General features: G+C 41.8%; 4 protein-coding genes across 4 annotated transcripts; all 4 read left to right on the top strand.

The window, feature by feature from the left end:
* Nucleotides 1–227: 227 nt before the first annotated feature.
* On the top strand, nucleotides 228–4,661 carry LOC141826477 (CBL-interacting protein kinase 19-like). The gene is made up of 2 exons (XM_074713728.1): nucleotides 228–1,674; nucleotides 4,225–4,661. The coding sequence occupies exon 1, from the start codon at nucleotides 228–230 to the stop codon at nucleotides 1,665–1,667; it is 1,440 nt and encodes a 479-aa protein (XP_074569829.1). The 3' UTR covers nucleotides 1,668–1,674; nucleotides 4,225–4,661.
* On the top strand, nucleotides 2,577–6,050 carry LOC141827168 (interactor of constitutive active ROPs 4-like). The gene is made up of 3 exons (XM_074714417.1): nucleotides 2,577–2,675; nucleotides 5,096–5,272; nucleotides 5,349–6,050. The coding sequence occupies exons 1-3, from the start codon at nucleotides 2,577–2,579 to the stop codon at nucleotides 6,048–6,050; spliced, it is 978 nt and encodes a 325-aa protein (XP_074570518.1).
* Nucleotides 6,051–6,313: 263 nt separating this feature from the next.
* On the top strand, nucleotides 6,314–12,123 carry LOC141828215 (uncharacterized). The gene is made up of 3 exons (XM_074715596.1): nucleotides 6,314–6,594; nucleotides 7,257–7,540; nucleotides 10,713–12,123. Exons 1-3 carry the CDS (start codon nucleotides 6,456–6,458, stop codon nucleotides 11,814–11,816), a joined length of 1,527 nt encoding a protein of 508 aa, XP_074571697.1. The 5' UTR covers nucleotides 6,314–6,455; the 3' UTR covers nucleotides 11,817–12,123.
* A 2,064-nt stretch (nucleotides 12,124–14,187) lies between these two features.
* On the top strand, nucleotides 14,188–16,012 carry LOC141826801 (uncharacterized). Its single transcript, XM_074714103.1, has 3 exons — nucleotides 14,188–14,777; nucleotides 15,203–15,346; nucleotides 15,455–16,012. Exons 1-3 carry the CDS (start codon nucleotides 14,233–14,235, stop codon nucleotides 15,810–15,812), a joined length of 1,047 nt encoding a protein of 348 aa, XP_074570204.1. The 5' UTR covers nucleotides 14,188–14,232; the 3' UTR covers nucleotides 15,813–16,012.
* Nucleotides 16,013–19,207: the final 3,195 nt, after the last annotated feature.

Raw genomic sequence — 19,207 nt, 5'->3', positions numbered from 1 at the left:
GCCGTAACGGTATCGCCATCATCCGTTATCCACCAGAGGACGTCGCGACGAGTTCTGTCTTTTCCGTTACTTCGGAGTCATCGGTCCCCCTCCGACGCGCGGCCGATACCCTTATATAGCTCTCGACCTAAGCGCTGCGCTTCTCTTTGACGAGGGAAGCGAGCGATCGAGTTTAACCATTTGAGGTTCTGAGATCGGAATAGGGATTTGGAATCCGAGCGTCTCCGATGGCAGAAGCAGCCGCGCCGGAGACGAGCTTGGCCGAGACGAGGAGGAAGAAGGATGCCGGAGGAGGTGGTCTCCTCCTCGGGCGGTTTGATGTCGGCAGGCTCCTCGGTGCTGGTTCCTTCGCCAAGGTCTACGTCGCTCGCGACGTCCGCACCGATGAGTTCGTGGCCATCAAGGCGCTTGACAAGGAGAAGATCGTCAAGGGAGGGTTCGCCGTGCACATCAAGCGCGAGATTGCCATCCTCCGCCGTGTACGTCATCCCTACATCGTGCAGCTCTTCGAGGTCATGGCGACCAAGACTAAGATCTATTTCGTCATGGAGTATGTCCGCGGCGGTGAGCTATTCGGCCGTGTCGCTAAGGGGCGCCTCCTCGAGGACACCGCCCGCGGCTACTTCCAGCAGCTGATCTCCGCTGTGTCCTTCTGCCATGCCAGAGGCGTCTTCCACCGGGACCTCAAGCCGGAGAACCTCCTCCTCGACGATAATGGCGACCTCAAGGTCTCTGACTTCGGCCTCTCGGCTGTGGCTGAGCAGATGCACGTCGACGGGCTCTTGCATACCTTCTGCGGCACGCCAGCGTACGTCGCGCCGGAGGTTATCGCCCGCAGGGGCTACGATGGCGCCAAGGTAGACGTCTGGTCCTGTGGTGTCATCCTCTTCGTGCTCATGGCTGGCTACCTCCCCTTCCACGACCGCAGCATTGTGGCCATGTACCGGAAGATCCACAAAGGATCCTTCCGGTGCCCACGGTGGTTCTCCCAAGATCTCACCCATCTCCTCCATCGCCTCCTTGATGTCAATCCCCAATCCCGAGCCACCATTCCGGAGATCATGGAGAATCCCTGGTTCAGAAAAGGGTTCCGGCACATCCGATTTTATATAGAAGACAACCAATTGCATAGCTTTAACGATTCAAATTCAGAAGATGAACAATTGAAGAGTAACGAACCTAAGCCAGACGAGACGTACGAATCAGGGTCGGAATCGGATTGCTCCGTGTCTTCCTGTCCGGCATCATTCTACGACGAGCCCTACCAACATCATTCATTGTTGAGGCCACCAAGCCTTACCGCATTTGATATCATTTCTTTCTCCAGTGGCTTTGACCTCTCAGGTTTGTTTGAAGAAAAAGGGGAGATGACCAGGTTCCTGTCCAAGGAGCCTGTCCCAGTAATAGTATCTAAATTGGAGTACATTGCAAAGGTAGTAAGCTTTAAGGTCAGGAAGAAGGGATGCCAGATCAGCTTAGAAGGAACTAGAGAGAGTGAGAAGGGCCCCTTGACGATCGGCGTGGATGTATATGAGCTTACGCCATCAATGGTTGTAGTCGAGGTGAAGAAGAAGGCAGGCAATGGAGAGGAGTATGAAGAGTTCTGCAATAAGGAGCTCAAGCCAGGGTTACAAGACATCGTCTATGAGTCCTCCCACATTGAATAGAAAAAAGGTAACTTTCTTCATATTTTTTTCTTCTTCTATGGATCTTCACTTCATTCATTGACCGAGTTAGAAAAATCATGGATTAAGATGAACGGGATATAACATGTTCACAGTAGCCTTTTCTAACAAGTACATTTAGATATCCAAGATCTGACCAAGTATGACAATGTTATTCAGGTTATCATGAATTATTTGAATACTCGAGCTCTATCATATAGTTTTCCATATTCTTTTTTGTTTGTTAGCTCTATCACATAATTTCTTCATAAATTAGGAAATTTTTGAACAAGTTGTGACTGTTTTTTAATCTTCGAGATAACTACAGAAGGCTGGATAAGCCAATTAAGAACCTGTCGCAATTAGCTGAAGTCATGGCACCTCTCACTTGTCTAGCACTTCTCTAGTTTTCTTTGACTTGGAACAGAGAAATTATATTTTGACTTTAAGAATGTTGAATCACTCTGTCCATGTTCTTTCATGGTCGGGTGCTGTCCACTACACTCAAAAGTTAATCCTCTGCAATAATAGGAATTTCACTATTGTTTAAGCTTGCAATTTGCTGCCACTTTCGAACCGAAGAAGAATGCATTTATTTGAGAATATTAATTGATGAAGAAGATATTTTAGTGCATATCTGGTAGGTAAGATGGAAAAATGTTCTAAAATTTTCATATGACATAAAGGGTAAAAATATTGAAGAAATAAGATTTATTCAGTTGAACCAAAATTGTTGGCACTTAAATGGGTCAAAATGGTGATGACCATTGTTCCTGTCTGACACCACAGTTTGGTGAATCAGTCGAAGACGACTGCTGGGAGACGAAATTGTAGACTTTAACGACAAAGAAGACGACGGGTTGAGGACAAGGAAGGCATTAGAATGTTTGCAATACTCAAGCAAAGGTTAGAATGGACACCAAGGGGCTTAGCGTGGCCATTTCGACGCTTAAGTTAGCACAGGGGCTGAGAGAAGATGAAAGTAGTAGAATTATGGAAGGAGTTAAATGTGTACATACCATATCCTTGCACATGCCCTTTCTAGAATTTATATAGTTGCTAAAAGAGTATCTCCACGTCAGCAATGATGACAGACCAAATCCGACAGTTATTATTTGCTTCTCTATTCGCTAAATGTCACATGTATGTAGGAGAACATCTGGGGGATCAAGTTTGACACCCACATGATTATTCCTCGATTCACCTATGGTGCTATATTCAGGAATATTTACAATAACCATCAGTAGACCCCTATAAGGTGGCGAAGCTGATGGAGTCGAGGAGTCTGAGTCATCTAGAATCAGAGTGGTCGAGTGGAGGGGGAAGTCGGGGTGACCGAGTTGGAGGAGGAGTCGGGTGGCCTAAGTTGATAGAGTTGAGGAGTCTAAGTCCTTTAGAGTCGGGATAGCAGAGCTGAGGGAGGAATCGATGTGGCAGAGCTGATGGAGTTAAGGAGTATGAATCCTCTAGAATTGGGTAGCTAAGCTGAGGGAGGAGTCGGGGGTGGTCGAGCTGATGGAGTCGAAGAGTCTGAGTCCTCTAAAGTCAAGGTGACCGAGCTGAGGGAGTAGTCGGGGTGGCCGAGCTAGTAGAGTCAAGAAGTTTGAGTCCTCTAGAGTTGGGGTGACTGAGCTGATAAAGGAGTCGGGATGGCCAAGCTGAGGAGAGGGGTCGGGTGGCCTAAGCTGATGGAGTCGAGGAGTCGGATGACCACTTTGACTTCCATTTAGGCTTGACTTTTGATCTCCACCTAGGATGTTTGACTTAACTCTGGTAGATGTATATTCTCCTTTCCACCATATCAACCATGATAAGGGCTTAACCCGAAATCAGAGAATAAACAGTAAGTTCACTATTCACAAAAAACCTCTCAAACTATAGTGTTAAAAAAAAAAGCTAGCAGCTGTAACTCAGAACTATGAAAACCTGAAAGATAAGTTCAAATTTTTAATTTAAAATGAATTAAAAAATGTTCTTCACCCTTAGTAGATGTATGCTAAACTTATATGAAAAAGAAACACTAGAAAAGTTTTAGAATTACATTCAAGTTCAGTTTTCTGTATCTTAATAGACATGAACATGCAACCTAGTGACTAGTATTGTATAATGGTTAGACTCCTAGCCAGGGTAGATTGTTTGTTAAAGATTTTCAACGAAAAATTGCACTCGAAATTTGATAACCTTTATTTTCTTTTAGAAGTAGAGAGGGGAGCTACTATAGGCTCAAGTGGTCAACAACTGAAAGTAATTAAGTTGACTTGGTTGGCATATGGCTAACTAAATTCCTTGGCTTGAATGATCATCTAGTGTTGTAAGGCCAATACGAGGCTTTTGTTTTCTACATTTGATATGCATGCGGATCACCTGAATTGGATTGTCTGGCTATCGATATGTAACTCTCATGCATTTCCACATTAATTTTTCTTATGTCATAGAAAATTTTCAAACTTAATGCCTTGGACATGTTTTGGAACTTGGGAAAGTTAGCCATAATTCTTTTTAAAGAACTTATATTTTGATTCTTATCCTCAGTTACAATTACAAATTTTCTTGTGGTTAGGTTTACATGTGTTGAGCATTTCAACTCAAGCCTTGTCTGGCTAGTTGCCAATTGAGACACTGGAGTAGAGGGATTTTTCTTCAGATGCTCACTACTTTTTTGGTGGACAAACCATTTCCTCTCATCGACACTCCAAATGCTGATAACTTTAGCTGGACTTTATTTTGATGTCTTTTCTCCTAGTGTTTATACATTCTTACAGTGGACCATGCTGATCCCTATGAAAGACAACTATCACACCAGCATCAGCATAGTAGGTCATGATCACCTTCAGAATTACTCTGGTAGTAAATGGAAAAGAATCGGATCAATCATCTGCAGGATTAATCGCATCGTAAGAGCGGGATACTTTTATCTCATTTGCTAAGCTTCTTGTGAATATGAGTTCATACATCGACTACTGGCTAATGAGCCTGTTGTGTAGCATGGCTATGTATATATATATGCACATTAGAATAAGTTGACCTGTGTACAGACAACTGCAAAGATCACACTCGAAAGTGCCTGTATATGGTTGGCTGCTCAGGATCTATAGATTTACCCGGCAAGAACGCAGGTTGGTGGATCAACGTGTAAATAGATTTACCCGGCAAGATTTACTGTTCTTCATTCATCCACAATTACGCAGGTTGGTGGATCAACGTGTAAATAGATCATGAACTAGTATTCTACCCGGCAAGATCTTGATTTGAAATTTGAAAATTTTTCTCGCTCTTTATTTATTTATTGGCACGGTCTTGCTGCCAATCTCGATCCGCGTTTTGAGCAGGGGAAATAATCTACTGTAGCAAGTGGATCTCGAGCTCGTCTTCTCCGATGTCGGGATCGAGGTAATGCCAGAGTTCAAACTCTCGATTTCACTTGGTTTCAGAATCCGTTTGCTGATCTTCTTCTCCGAAACAGAGCGTTCGAATTCCCAAAGCGGCCGGCGCCGCTCCGCTTGCAGACCAGTTCCGAGGCCAACGTCCTCCACCGTACAGTGTCCGCGGTGACCGGCGCCGCCCCCAAGTCCGGAGGTCGTCATTCCCCTCGCGGCTGCTTGCATGAGGTAAACTTCTCCGAGCCCAAACATAAAGCTGTAATTATTGGAACTACTTCGAGGCTGCTGCTGCCTGTTTCTGTAGAACGAGAAGAAGCGCGGCACTAGAGATGCGGATCAACTGGAATTGAAGCTCGGCGAAGCAGAGGAGGAGCTCGAGGAACTGAGAGCTCAATTGGCTTTGGGGGAGGCCGCGAAGCTCGACGCCGAGCGTGCTGTCGCCGTGAAATTAGCCGATGAGGAAAAAGAACGCGTGCTTCCCCATGCGCACAAGGATCCTTCAGATAAAGACGATGACTCTGGGCAGGAAGTAGGGGATCAAGACGAAGAGGAAGGATGGCGGAAGGAGATGGCCATGCTGAAGGCTTTTCTGCTCGAGAAGGAGAAAGAGGCGGTGATTCTTAGAGAAGAAGCTGTGCTTCTCCGGGCGAGTGCAGCGGCAGAGATGGCCGTCGCCCTCGCTGCCGCGCGTGCAAGGGAAGAGGCGCTGATGACGAAGGTAAGATCGGTGGAGGAGGAGCTGAAACAAAGCGCAGCCAAGGAAGAGCTGCTAGCAGAGCAGCTGCGCTCGGCAGAAACAGAGAAGACAGCGGCGGAAGCCGAGACGAAGCGGCTGAGGGCGCAAAATGAGCAATGGAGGAAGGCCACCGAGGCGGCCACCGAGGCACTGGAGGAGCCCGGCGAGTGGGGCCCGGCATCGATGGCCAGAGAGGAAGAGGGGAATCGGAACGGGTTTGGTGTTTGGGTGTTTGGCGATCTCTGGAAAAAGAAAGCTCCGTACAAATAAATGGCTCTCCTTGGTTCACATTATTATTATTATTATTATTATCTTATTTCCTACTTCTACGATGCCATCGTTATCCATTAAAATGAAGCCAACGTGGAAAAGAAAAGGAACGAATAAATAAAATGAATAATTAAATATCTCTCTTCCAAAAGAGCAAATCAACCCCAAATCTGAGACTTTTACCTTTTCCACGCTTTCACTCTCTCTCATTGCCATTGGTGGAAATTGAGGTACAAAAACGCGTCGCGACCGCATCTGCATCGTAATCCCCAATTCGGCGAGCTCAAGCGCCCGCCCGACGGTCTCCGCTTGTTCGCCGTCGCGTGCTCATAGACCTACTGGTCGCCGAAGGCAAGCAACCGCATCTCTCCTCCCCGCTTTCTTCCCCTCTTTGTCTCTTCTCCCATGGCATCGGGTGAGTCCTCCGGACGAGCAGCCGCCTCAGGTTCCAGATCGTTCGATTTCGGCTCCGATGACATCCTGCGCTCCTACGACGATTTCTCCGCGCAGGACAGTTCGGTTGGGAAGCGATCGGATCCCCCGGAAAGGTTGTCGTCGTTATTTTTTTCTTCTTTTATATATTTCGCTTCTTGATGTGCCATTTCAATGTTGTGCGTCGTGCGTCTTGATGTTGGTTAGGTTATGCCTGAATTTGTCATGGCTATGAAGGGGTTTCGAGTCTTGGAATGGATAGGAAGTTTTATGTTTACCTGTAATTTGGATCTTGCTGCAGGTTTAATCCGATTGTTTGCTCGGGGAAAGGGAAAATTACGGTTTCGTTTTCCTTGCATCCTGTTCGCCATTTTCCTGAAATTTGATTGGTCCCCGTTTCATGGTTTTCTGTTGGATTGTCTTTGTTTGGATGTACATTGTCATCATGCAATAATTTGGCCGCCTAGATTGTCTGTTGAAGCAATCTAGGTCTCCCATTTGAGATGGCCATCTTCAATCTTCAAGATGCTCTATACGTTGGCCCTCTGCAAGCCCTTCATGAATAGTAATGCCCCAAGATGAAGTCTTTATATAATTCTCACTTCTTGTAATTTTAGATGGTAATTGTGTATGTAGGAGCATCTTTTAACGATTTGTCTTGCTGTGTTAACTATTTGGAAAGTTCTTATCGGGATAATAGAAGTTATTGTGTTTCATTTTGTTTCAGTCCTTGATTTTCCAACAAAGCTCATTTTCTTAAGTACATGATCATCACTGAACAGGATCTCCATGAGAATAGCATGAGAAGCCCATTAGTCAGTATCTATGAGCAAGAAGATTATTCCAGGGAGGGTGTATTACCATCTGTTGAGAAATGCATGAAGAAATATGCTGATAATTTACTCCGATCACTTGATGGTATATGTGGCCGTTTGTCACAGTTGGAGATAGTTTGCTACAAACTTGAGCGATCTGTTGGTGAACTTCGAGCTGATTTTAGTCATGATCAGAGTGAAAAAGATGTGAAATTCAAGTTTCTTGAGAAGCATCTTCAAGAAGTAAGTGCTGATATAAAATATGATTCACCACTGTTAGTTGATTAATATGTACCCCTTTGTGGATTTACTTTTTTCTTTTTCAATTTAAAAAAGTGGTACTTGGCAATCAAATTAACAAAATTATTTTTGGATAAACATAAATCAGCAATAGTTGTTCTTTAGAAAAGAATCATGCATGAAAGCAAGGAATTTTTTTAATATCGCTTTATTTTTTTTTAGTGGCACTTAAATTTTCCACATGTGTCAACAAATAAGCTAATGTTTTAGTCCTTGGGATTTAAGAGGGTACATAGTATACTCCTAAACTCTAATGGTACTTGCAATTTGGTGTTATTAGGATCATTTAGTGTATTCCAAAACTTGACTGAATGATGATTTTTCTTTTTGACACTTTTCTCTATCTGAAATTTATAACAAGCTTCTCATTATAACACACTATAGTTGGAAAGCCTCAAATATGCATTTATTACATTCTATTAGCTCTACTGGGTGAAATCTATAACTAAACAATAGTTATATATTGTTTCTTCATAGAACACAATTTATCTATGTGGCTGCATTCTTATTTTTCTGTTCTCATTGAAAGCTTTTCATCAATGTTCACTGTGAATTTGAATAATATGATCAACTCTTATTTGATTTGGTTTTCTACTACTATAAATAATCAATTCAAAATATCCTTCCAGTTTCTAATTCTTCATGTCAAAATCTCACTCTAGATATATTTAGTGCTTGGGACTCTTTGTTACTTATATTTCTATCATCACTTTTAGATTAAGGAATATTTAACTAGCTCTCTGCAGTTTTTTTTGGTTGATATTTCCATAGTTCACTTTTGATTCTGGCATAGTTATTATGTCACTTTAGACTCATATGAGTAACTGATGATTGCCATGACCACAAACTAATGGTCAAAAAATTTGATTCACTACCAATCCATAGTACAGTGACTAGATTGAATACAAAATAAGAGATTTCTGACCAGTTGGATTTCGTGACATCTTGAGTTCAATGATGACCAAACTATTATTTTGTTGTCACCATCATAATCAACACTGCATTTTTCGTAATTATGGAATCACCATACAAATTTTATTCTTTTATTGAGCTTTATGTAAGGCTGCATTATTAGTATCCAAATTATTTAAAATATTTTAGCACATTCACCTGAGTTATATATATATATATGTATATTTATTTATTTATTTATTTTTAATCACTCTATTTCTTCTATTCTAATTGATTCAATTGGTTTAACTATAGAATCTAACTGTCACCTTTGAACATGTACACCACCTCAATCTATTTTCTCTCATTATCATAGGTTGGAGCTACATGCGATTGCTTCAATGTGTAATATTTTTTTATTTTTCCTTTATAGTAAAATCCCAAATATCCTTCTTAACATTGTCATATCTATTTCATCAATTGTTTTGTAGCAAAACAACACTCTAATCAATAGAGTATGGAGGATTGTATAGCAGTCTTATAAAATTTGCTTTTTAAGATTAAGTGTTACTTGACAATCACACAAGATTCCAAAAGCTTCCCATTACAACAACATACTCTTTGTTCCTATTTACCATATACTGGTTAATATCTTTTTGTTGAATAATAGATCCAAGATATTTTCTTATTAGTAGCATTTCATACATTTAATTTTAATTCCATTTGCTAAAACCTTTAGTTTCTAAGTACTCACGTAAACAAATATAAATTTAGAGCTAACCGTTTTTGTTAAACCAACAGTTATAGAAAGCTGATTTGCAAAGTTACCAATAATTGTAAAACTAATGACTCTATTATCATACATATCCTTTATCATATTAATATAATTACAGATTTTTTTTTGTAAAATCCACCACAGTAGTTGTCAAGTTATCAACATATTATTTTTCTAGATGAACATTAATCACATATATTTTTTTCTTTTCCCTATATTTTTCGTTAGTTGTCTAATTAAATAGGCAGCATTTGATCTCAATCACCTCAGCATAAAATTGAATTGATTTTCAGAAATGTTTGTCTCATCTCTTCTTTTCCTCTCAGTAGCTCTTTTCTAAAATTTTCATGGTACAACAACTTCATCCCTTTAGAATCACAACAATATCATAGATGATCTTTATTCTTATAAAGTGATACTAAATAACTTTGCCTGCAGTCTTTGGTCATTTTTTCATTCTTAAAATCTCACTGAATGACATAGTAAGCAATATTTTTTGATAACCTTTATCCTGGTTGTACGATATTTGCAGCCATTATATCCATATCAATGAGATTGGAGTGACGGTTAGATCAGGTAGGATCTCAGAAAGCAGTGGAGTCCTCAATACATCAAAATAAGTCTCATGTTATTAGGTATTGACCAGTTGGATTTAAACTGAAAACTTTATGTATATGGTCTTTGGTGAACTTCACTACTATAGATAGAACAAACAAAAAAACATGAAACCCATATTATGCAGGGTGACTACATGGATTGCCTAAGCCATTTAGCCATTAACTGTTACATGTGTCAAGGTAATGCAAACTTCTTTCCCTATCTCTGAACATCTCTGTACTTGACTATAACACCTTGCACCATTATGCTTGGTTGTTTAAATTGGGGGAAATAAAGTATCAGCCTCTTGAACATCTCTACGCATGACATATATTCTCTCACTTGATTCTCTAGTGAAGATAACCTAATTGAATTTGTATTTAATTATTATAATTTTTTGTTCTTTTGTATCCAGTCTAGTATCCTCAAACGGTAGACCTTTTGATTCTGTTAGAACTACGTACTGTTTAACTCAATGGGTATAGATAACTGCTTTCTCCTGCAAACGGGAATAGGGGATTTTTAACTCAATGGGTATCTATACAAATATAGAATTCTGTTACACTTGTTGGTGTTCCCAAGCACAGAAATGATAAAATTAATGCTTTTCAGTAGATGTGCTCCAATGAATGCCCTTGAAATTACAGTTGCCTCAATCCGTTCAGTGGGGCACAACAGTGAAATTTTATTCCTCACCTGTTTTCTCCATTTTTTCAATGCTTTCTGTCATGTTCACTGAGAAATATGAAGTCTTTAATTCCGAGAGTGTTCTTTAGCTCTTTTTATTCTTCCATCGGTTCCATTTTCTGGGAGTTAGCAGTTTTTTTTTTCTTTTTATGTTTTCCTGTTCAGGTGCATAGATCTGTTCAAGTTCTAAGAGATAAGCAAGAACTTGTGGAAACTCAAAGGGAACTAGTCAAACTTGCACAGAAAGCACCTGAGAAGAATGAGAATACTAATGTACGAGAAGCATCAGAGCCAAAAAGCCAGAATGAGAAACCTGACACTGGGAACCAACAGTTGGCGCTTGCTTTACCTCGACAAACTGATCAAACAGTGCTTCCCGCTGTAACTTCTCAGCAAGTTCAGCGGTACAAAGAACTATCTATACCCCAGCAAGCACCTGCCCCTCCTAATATTCAACAGGACCAAGTTATGCCAAACCAAGTTAGCAATTATTATGGTCAGCATCAAACAGTGCTGCAAGACCAACGCAACCAACCTGTCCAACCTGAGCCACAATACATACAACCAGGATCCCAGCTTCAGGATAGACCACATCAAGCACCGCCACAGCTGCCACTGTCAGTAAACCAGAACCCGCCTCCGTCTTTTCCTCAATACCTCCAGCAATTACCTCCACAGCCAGATCAGCACTTGCAGCAACAAACTGCTTCACAGGCTCAAATCAGATCTCCACCTCCTCCATCATATACCCCTTACCCATCTCAGCCTGTGAATCCTGGTCCTGAAACATTTCCTAGCAGCATGCCTACGCAAGTTCCTAATCCAGTAATTGCGCACCCTGGAGGTAACCGCCCTGAAGCTTTTCCATATGGTTATGGAGGAAGTGGCAGCACAGTGTCGCAGCCGTCTCTGCCCTTGCATCATGGCATACAGCGGCCTATGCATCCTCCAGTCAGCCAGAGCTCCTTTGCACCACAGCTGGGCAAGGGTGGCAGTTACGTGAGCACTCCACCTTATCCACCTCCATCGCACAAAATACAAGGCTACAATGCTGCCTACAGCTACCCACCGAGCAACCTTCCAGCTGCCAGGAATCAGCAAGTACCTCGTCCAACTCACAATCACCCGTATGGGGAGATGATTGAGAAAGCAATTAGCATGGGATTCGATAGGAATCAGGTTATAAATGTTGTCCAGAGGATGAGCGACAGTGGGCAACCGTTGGATTTTAATTCTCTGCTCGATAGATTGAATGGACAAGCTGGGTGACAAAAGCTGGTAGGTGCATGCTTATGTGGGTTTTCAATTTGTCTCTTGTACATTAATAATCTCTCAGTGCTTGGCGTTGTAGATATAATTTTCTTTCATTCAATGTCCTGACTTTTACAAAATTGTTGCAAGAAATGCCGAGAGTTAAACATCATATCGAGTAATTCACTAGAGCGGAACTTGTGTTAAGCTGGGACAGTTTTGTTCTCAGTGGAAGATTCAAAGTCTGAATTGGCACGAAGTAGCAGGAAGTTATACTTAACTTGCAAGTTGAGTCTGCCTTGTAACCCAAGTTCTTGAATAGTAGCTAGTGAACGAATTCAAGCACCACAACTGCTATAATGAAAATACTACCTTACCGGAAGAGACGTCAGTCAAACCCAGAGCAAGCTTTGCCAACTCCCTGTCACAATCTATATCAACAAGTGTAGCACCTCCTTGCTCCTGGTCATAATACAATTAAGAATTATGTGACAACACCCTTTAATAAAAAGGTATATATATACTTTTAATAAGATCTTTATTATTATATACTAAATGTATTTGCTGCTACTATGAATGTGAATGACTTGCTACTTCTATAGAAAAGTGATTATATAAATAAAATAAAAACTAAGAAGAAGAAGAGAAACTAACAAAAGTCAAAAGCATTTATTGCGGGAATGGAACAGATGAGCCACCAGCCACGGCATGCATTATTTACATGCTTTAACGAGCTTTGACTTGTATCACGCAAGTTTGTAAAACAAACAATGGAGGGGCATCTTGACTTTCAAAACATTGACGTTTAATTAATTATGAAACACACACACACATTGTCTAAATAGAGGAACAGCTGAAATAGAATCCAGTCATGAAACACACATAATAAGTTTCTGGTTACATGCATGTATATATGTCGACTGTCGAGAAAAAATAAAGTAGAAATACTTCTTACCATTTTCTATGGAAAATCAAATCAAAATCAAGACGCAACCATAACAAGTTGAGATGCACATCGATCGATAGATCCTTAAGCCTAAATGCTTTTGTCTTAATTGTGATGTCCATGACAGTGTAACATTAATTAATTATTCCGAAACCAGTGAGCAGTCAACAATATCAGGCCGTCTCCCTCTCTATTTCTCTTCACATTTCCTTGTCGTGTAACGCAGTCGACAAACAAGCACTCGATCGGCCAACCCCACATCATATTGTACGTATTCGTAGACTATATATGATAATTAAGCTGCTGTCACATTATTATTTAATTTGGATATCTGAAACGGCTTAATTAATTAATTCTCATTCAAAACGAGGTTATCTAAATTAATTGAACTCTTCCTGATAGAGATTTGAATCGAACAAATTCTTTTCAACTTCTTCCTCGATTATCCTCGCTTCCAACCAATAAAAATGAAAATTAAAAGGGTGCAGTTGATATTAGATCCTGAATGAAGATCGATCATGCATGTTCTGGTCAACAACTTCAAAGATGGGATTAGGTGCACACATCATCGTCATCCACTGGAAGGCCGTATATTCGCGCATGATATTTAAATGAGAGATGTGTGACCTGTAACGACCTTGCACGAAAGTCAAACCTCACTACAGTGTTTGTATAATTGTCTGCATTATGGTGATCTTATGAGCTGCAAACCTCCCTTAATTATGCACGAGGTGATTAATGGGAGGTTTTGGTCAACGAAAAGGGCTGCTGGCTGTTGCCATCCTCCCAAGCATGTCTTCCTCAAGCGATTTGAGAGGCAAAACAAAAAAAAAAAAAAAAAAAAAGACCAAAAATGTTGTCCGCCCTGTTGACTCGCGTCGCGGCTGACCCCGTTTCACACTTCTCAGATTCGACGTCCTTCCGCCGTCCGATCGAGTTCCGGCAGATCTTGCAGGCGCGCAGCGGTCAACGGTCAACCATCGCTCGTCGCACACACGATCCACGTGTCGCGTGTCGGTGGGTGCCGGTCCTATGCTATGCCGACACATCTCTGTTGGACCGGTAACAGCCGGTGACCTTTGCTGGATTGACGTCTGCCGTTTAAGTCAACAGTGTTTTTTTTTACTAAATTACACCCCTGATTTTATAAATTTACCAAATCACGTCTGCTCTTATGCTTCTCCCAATATTTTGTTCAAAATAGGTCAATTGATTAATTTTAAAGTTAATATAAATAATTTTTGCCCCACTGAATTAATCCGAAAAATTTATTCACTTAAGAAATCTTATATGGGAGGCATTTCAAAAAAAGTCCGAAAACTTTAGGAGAGGGCAAAGTGATTTTTTTTTTAATTATTGTGTGAGAAAAATCTTTAAAAGCAATAAAAATAATCACATATAAATAAGGGCACAGCCTCAGCCCTCTTCTGCAGTGCACTGGCTAGGAGAAGACTCTCTCGGCGGATCCATCCAGGAGCTCAGATCTCCATGTCTGGCGATCAAGATCACCGGCCGGAGCACTACAACTTCTTTTTCCACGATGAACCCTGGCCGTTCTTCTCCCACAAGCAGTCGTCCGGAGCTCCCGGTGTCGGTGACCACGATGCGTCGCTGCAGGCAGCAGCACCGTCGACGAGGTTCTTGAGCATCACCGACTTGTTACGGAGCTCGATGATCGACTACACGGCGGCGGCGGAGGCGGCTAGTGCTTTTGGCTTATCATCATCCTCTTCGGAACTGGCGACGGCAGTGGGGACGGTTGGTTCTGAGCTGATGTTGGATGTTAACACCTTGAGTGCTGGTAATATTCCTCCTCCTCCTCCGACGACGACGACGCTGGGTTGCGATGGAGGAGCTGCGAGTACTCCGCTAACGCCTAACTCATCGACTTCGTCTTCGTCTACTGAGGCCGGCGCCGGCGCCGGCGAGGAGGATGAGTTACGGCGTAAGGAGGAGCAGTTGAAGCAGGATGAAGAGGAGGTGAAGCAACAGCCTGAGGAGGTGGATACAGAGAGTGATATATCTAAGAAATTGTGAGTTAATTTCTCTCTATTTCTCCCTTAATTTGCTTCAAGTGAATCAGATCGATTTTCTTAGCTTGAAATTAATTACAATTCCTGTTGCTGTTTATTTTGATCCAAACAGATTGAAATGGAGATTGACTGGAATTAATTAATTTGTTAATTAATTAGCACACAATTCTCTAGCGTTTCATACCTTGTCTAATTATAAATTAAACAACAAACCAAGAACTACTCCTTGCCTCAAATCAATCAAATAGCTACAAATTAGAAATTAACACAGTGAATTGATCATAGAATATAATTAAATTTTGCTCTTGAATCATCACAATTAAGATTGCATTCGATAATAATTCTTTTAAGAATGTTAATTAATCACGTCATCTAACTCTTGAAAAGCTTCCTGATCTGCATAATTATTTGTTATGTGGAATTAGGGACAAGCCCAAGAAGAAAGGAGAGAAGCGAGCAAGAGATCCTAGTTTTGCCTTCGTTACCCAGAGCGAAGTCGATCATCTCGAAGACGGCTACCGTTGGAGGAAGTATGGTCAGAAAGCAGTCAAGAACAGCCCTTACCCAAGGTCAATTATATATCTGTGTAATAATTAATTAAACATCTTTAATTTCTAATTCCATCGATTGTTTTTAATATATATATATATATCGACGACTGCCTTCACAAATTTCAGGAGCTACTACCGTTGCACAACGCAGAAGTGCCCCGTAAAGAAAAGGGTGGAGAGGTGCTACCAGAATCCATTAATCGTGATAACAACCTACGAAGGCAGACACACTCATCACTGCCCCACATCTCTCAGGGGCAGCGGGCACCTCTTGCCGCCGCCGCCGCCGCCGCCGCCGCCTTCTTCTTCTCAGGTGATGCCGGCGAGCTTTTGCCATGACCTGATGATTCAACAAGTACTGCAACAGTTGGACGACGACAAACTTAGCCAGAGAGGGAGCTTAAACCCTAGCGTGCTTCTGCAAAATTTGCCACCTTCTCTGCAGAACCTGCCATTTCAAGACTATGGCTTCTTCCATGGTTGACGGCGGCCAGCTACCGTAATGCTTGCTTGCTAGATTTGATTTCCAAATTCCAACCGTAGTCGCGTTCCTCACTATACGCGTACATGCATGACTCAAGTGTATTCATATTTGAGAATTAAACATTTTCCATCATTCCATTATGTAAAGGAGAATATTGTACACATGGTAATAATTGATGCGGTGGATTCTAATTAGTCTTACATAGTATGAAAGATCAAAAAAAAAAAAAAAAAAAAAAGATTGATGTGAATTCAGGAAGTCAATAGTCAACTTTAAATAGATTAGCGCTCTTATATCGATCTCAATCATCTCGGTCTCTCGGTCTCTCGGCCATCCCGACTTCGGCCACCTCAGTCACTCTATCTTTTTCGATCTTGGTCATCCCAACTTCGACTATCTCAGTCTCTCGATCTCAACCACTTCGACCACTCTATTTTCTTGGTCTTTCGGCCATCCCGACTTCGACTATCTCGGTCTTGGCCACCTCGGTCACTTCATCTTTCTTGACCTCTCAGACATCCCGATCTCGACCATCTCTATATATCTCTCGGTCTCCAGCTCGGTCATCCCGACCTCGACTATCTCGGTTTCTCGATCTCGACCACCTCAGCCACTCCATCTTTCTTGGTCTATTAGTCATCTCGACCCTAGAAGCTGTCAAGATCCTTCAAGCGTGCGAGCCCTGTTAAAGGGTCAGGATGGTTACGATCGAGGTTGTCAGACCCGATTCCTTGGACCCCTTTGTGTTTGTGTCTATAGTCAAAAGGTAAGAATAATCAACATTGTCGGGTCACAGGATAGTTACAAGGTTAATAGACTTGGTTCCCTAGTGTCTCATGTTGGGGTCACCTGGCAGCAATTGTTAGAACTTGTCCCCTCGACCTCGACAGAGATCGTCTGCCCTTAGATTGATGTGGATATTCCTTTTCGATCGTAAGTATATAAATCCTTCCGCAGGTATGAAAACTTCTCCCCCACAACTTGAGCAACCACACATACTCTTACTTTTTCTTCTTTCTCTTCCACTAAAATTGACTTGAGCATCGGAGTAGTCTACTGAAAATCTTCAGTACCAAACTAATTCGTTCGTTTAACTTGATCCTCTCATGTCCCTTCACCGCATAGAGCAACAATGTCTGAGCTAAAGATTTGTTGACTAATAACCGTATCGATCGAAATAATAACTAAGGAGTTTCATGATTTAAAAAAGAGAAGAAGGTTATTTCGTTCAAATATGATTGGTTTAAAGCTAGCGCACTTAGAGATAAATTTACTTAGAAATGATTGTCTTGTGATTTATATTTAAGTACAAACTGCGGGACTAATTTATCAACAACTCCGAAGATAGCAGCCTTAGAACTACTCTAGATTCCCGAGAAGTTTATTTGTTGAGCTGTAACTCTTAAATTAAAAACGGCACATCAATTGCAATCATCAAATTTTACTGTAGCAGACAACTATTTATATCTTTGTTTTCTACCAAACATGCTTAATTAATTAAAGGATTGTAATAACTCGGTGAAACAATTATGTCCTCTAGCTAGCTCCATTTCTTTTGTCGACTACTGCACAACAATAAAGAACATGAATCGAACATGGCTTTTTTGTGTGCGAAGAAAAGAAACGACTTCGGGTCCGTGATGCAAATCCTATTACCGGCGGAGGGAAACGTCGCTGAAACTATCGGTGGTGGTCTTGACACTTGAGTCGTCAATTCCTCGGTGGACGGCGAGGTTGAATTTTGAAAGAGGCTCGCCGTCGCCGGGGAAGACGGCGGCGTCGGGCGCGCCTATACTTGACGGATTTGATTGGGCCTCCAAATGGGCCGAATAAGGCCTGAGATTTCTGGGCCATCAGACTATCACCCACGGCCCGATCGGCCACAGGCTAAAAGTAAATGTCATATTTAACTAATATTATAAATCGAATAAAACATATAATTTAAACCCTAACGGAGATTCTATCACGCAGACCTAATTGATATGCTATGCTTTATATATTAGGCAGTACAATACTAAGTAAAGTATTGATACAGTTAAAATAAGCATAAATTTGCGCCGTCCGTGGTGTGATCCGAATCACGCAAAGACTGAGTTCTTCAATATTGAATTGTTGAAAGAATCCTGCTAATTTTGTAGGTGGAATTCATGTTTCAACATCAATTAAACTCGCGATGGATGCAGAGACAAGCTGTGAGTGCGCGCGCCGGCCATTCCGGTGCTGATCCCCTCTCCGGCCTGCGAGCCGCGAAGCCAACCGTGACAGCGACCGGCAGCATCAGCGCCATTTAATGCGCTTCGCCTGCACAGATGCAGCACGAGCGCGCGACAGCGACTGGATTATATTGCTCGAGCGGCGCCCGCGGCCCACCGACGGGGCCCCATGTCGGCTGCATGGGGCCGGGGCGGCGCTCCAAGGGCGCGCACATGGGCAGTAGCTAGGTTTCGCATGTTCTAGCATGTGGCCGCCACCACCTCGCTCGGCCGGCGCGAGGGATGGACCAGCGGTACGAGCCGTGCACTGTTGTCTATTCTGCCGATGGGCAAGCGAAAGAAGAGAGGCACTGGGAAGAGGCAGAGCAGGTTGCTTTCGGGGTCACATGGGCATGTCACGATCATGGCGTCGCAGGCACATGGATAGGGAGGGAGAGTGGGTGATGGGGGTGATTGAGATCGACAGAGAAAAACAGAGCAGTCAGCACAAGTGGTTTGGTGGCACTGTGACAGAGGTGGTCTGGTGGAGGATTAGGTCTTGTTACAGGAGTGAGGAGACGCATGCTGCAATGCATGGACATGAATGGGACCTTAGCTTGTTGCGATTGCCTCCTCAGCTGCTGTAACTGTTGCTCCGATCCGCTTTCTCTGTCAGTCACCTGTCGTCCCTGACCTGCTATCAATCGCATGCATCGTGCTCTGTCGTCGATTGTCTCCATACATGAGTAAGAAGAAGAATAATTGTGAGAGAGATCTTGCTTGTTTAAACTTTAAATGAATACAAATGTAACCTTCCAACTTAATTTCTCGCCAACGTGATGTGCGTGTTTTTTATTTTTAGCATTTTTATAACATTTATTGTTCCCTCGTTATTGCCTTCTAATTAAGGGCATTCACAAAGAATATTTGTCTCTCAAATTAAATATCTCAAATTCTACAATAAAATATATTATAAATTAAATATTTATTAATCCACCCATCAGATATTTCACTTATAATTTTTATAATCAAATATTTATGAGTATTGTTGTCAATTTATTAATTTACATCTAATTTTATATTTAAATGAAATTAATTATATTTTTCAATTCTTCAATATAATATATTTCATCTATAATTTGTCCATGAATATTTTTTACTTAATATTTATCTACATATAATTATTCAATAAAATTAATTTAA

Source organism: Curcuma longa, chromosome 4, assembly GCF_044706935.1.
Source record: "Curcuma longa cultivar G26 ecotype Majalengka, Jawa Barat chromosome 4, ITB_CL_G26_1.1, whole genome shotgun sequence".
NCBI lineage: Eukaryota > Viridiplantae > Streptophyta > Magnoliopsida > Zingiberales > Zingiberaceae > Curcuma > Curcuma longa.
This window is presented reverse-complemented; position numbering and strand designations above follow the sequence as displayed.

Bases quoted from the DNA above. Each gene is read 5' to 3' on its own strand.
- LOC141826801 (XM_074714103.1), top strand. From the start codon at position 14,233: ATGTCTGGCGATCAAGATCACCGGCCGGAGCACTACAACTTCTTTTTC. The intron at 14,778-15,202 runs GTGAGTTAATTT...ATGTGGAATTAG, and splicing joins AGTGATATATCTAAGAAATT to GGACAAGCCCAAGAAGAAAG. The intron at 15,347-15,454 runs GTCAATTATATA...CACAAATTTCAG, and splicing joins AAGAACAGCCCTTACCCAAG to GAGCTACTACCGTTGCACAA.
- LOC141828215 (XM_074715596.1), top strand. From the start codon at position 6,456: ATGGCATCGGGTGAGTCCTCCGGACGAGCAGCCGCCTCAGGTTCCAGA. The intron at 6,595-7,256 runs AAAGGTTGTCGT...ACATGATCATCA, and splicing joins GAAGCGATCGGATCCCCCGG to CTGAACAGGATCTCCATGAG. The intron at 7,541-10,712 runs GTAAGTGCTGAT...TTTCCTGTTCAG, and splicing joins TTGAGAAGCATCTTCAAGAA to GTGCATAGATCTGTTCAAGT.
- LOC141827168 (XM_074714417.1), top strand. From the start codon at position 2,577: ATGGACACCAAGGGGCTTAGCGTGGCCATTTCGACGCTTAAGTTAGCA. The intron at 2,676-5,095 runs GTACATACCATA...ACTTGGTTTCAG, and splicing joins TTATGGAAGGAGTTAAATGT to AATCCGTTTGCTGATCTTCT. The intron at 5,273-5,348 runs GTAAACTTCTCC...CTGTTTCTGTAG, and splicing joins CTCGCGGCTGCTTGCATGAG to AACGAGAAGAAGCGCGGCAC.
- LOC141826477 (XM_074713728.1), top strand. From the start codon at position 228: ATGGCAGAAGCAGCCGCGCCGGAGACGAGCTTGGCCGAGACGAGGAGG.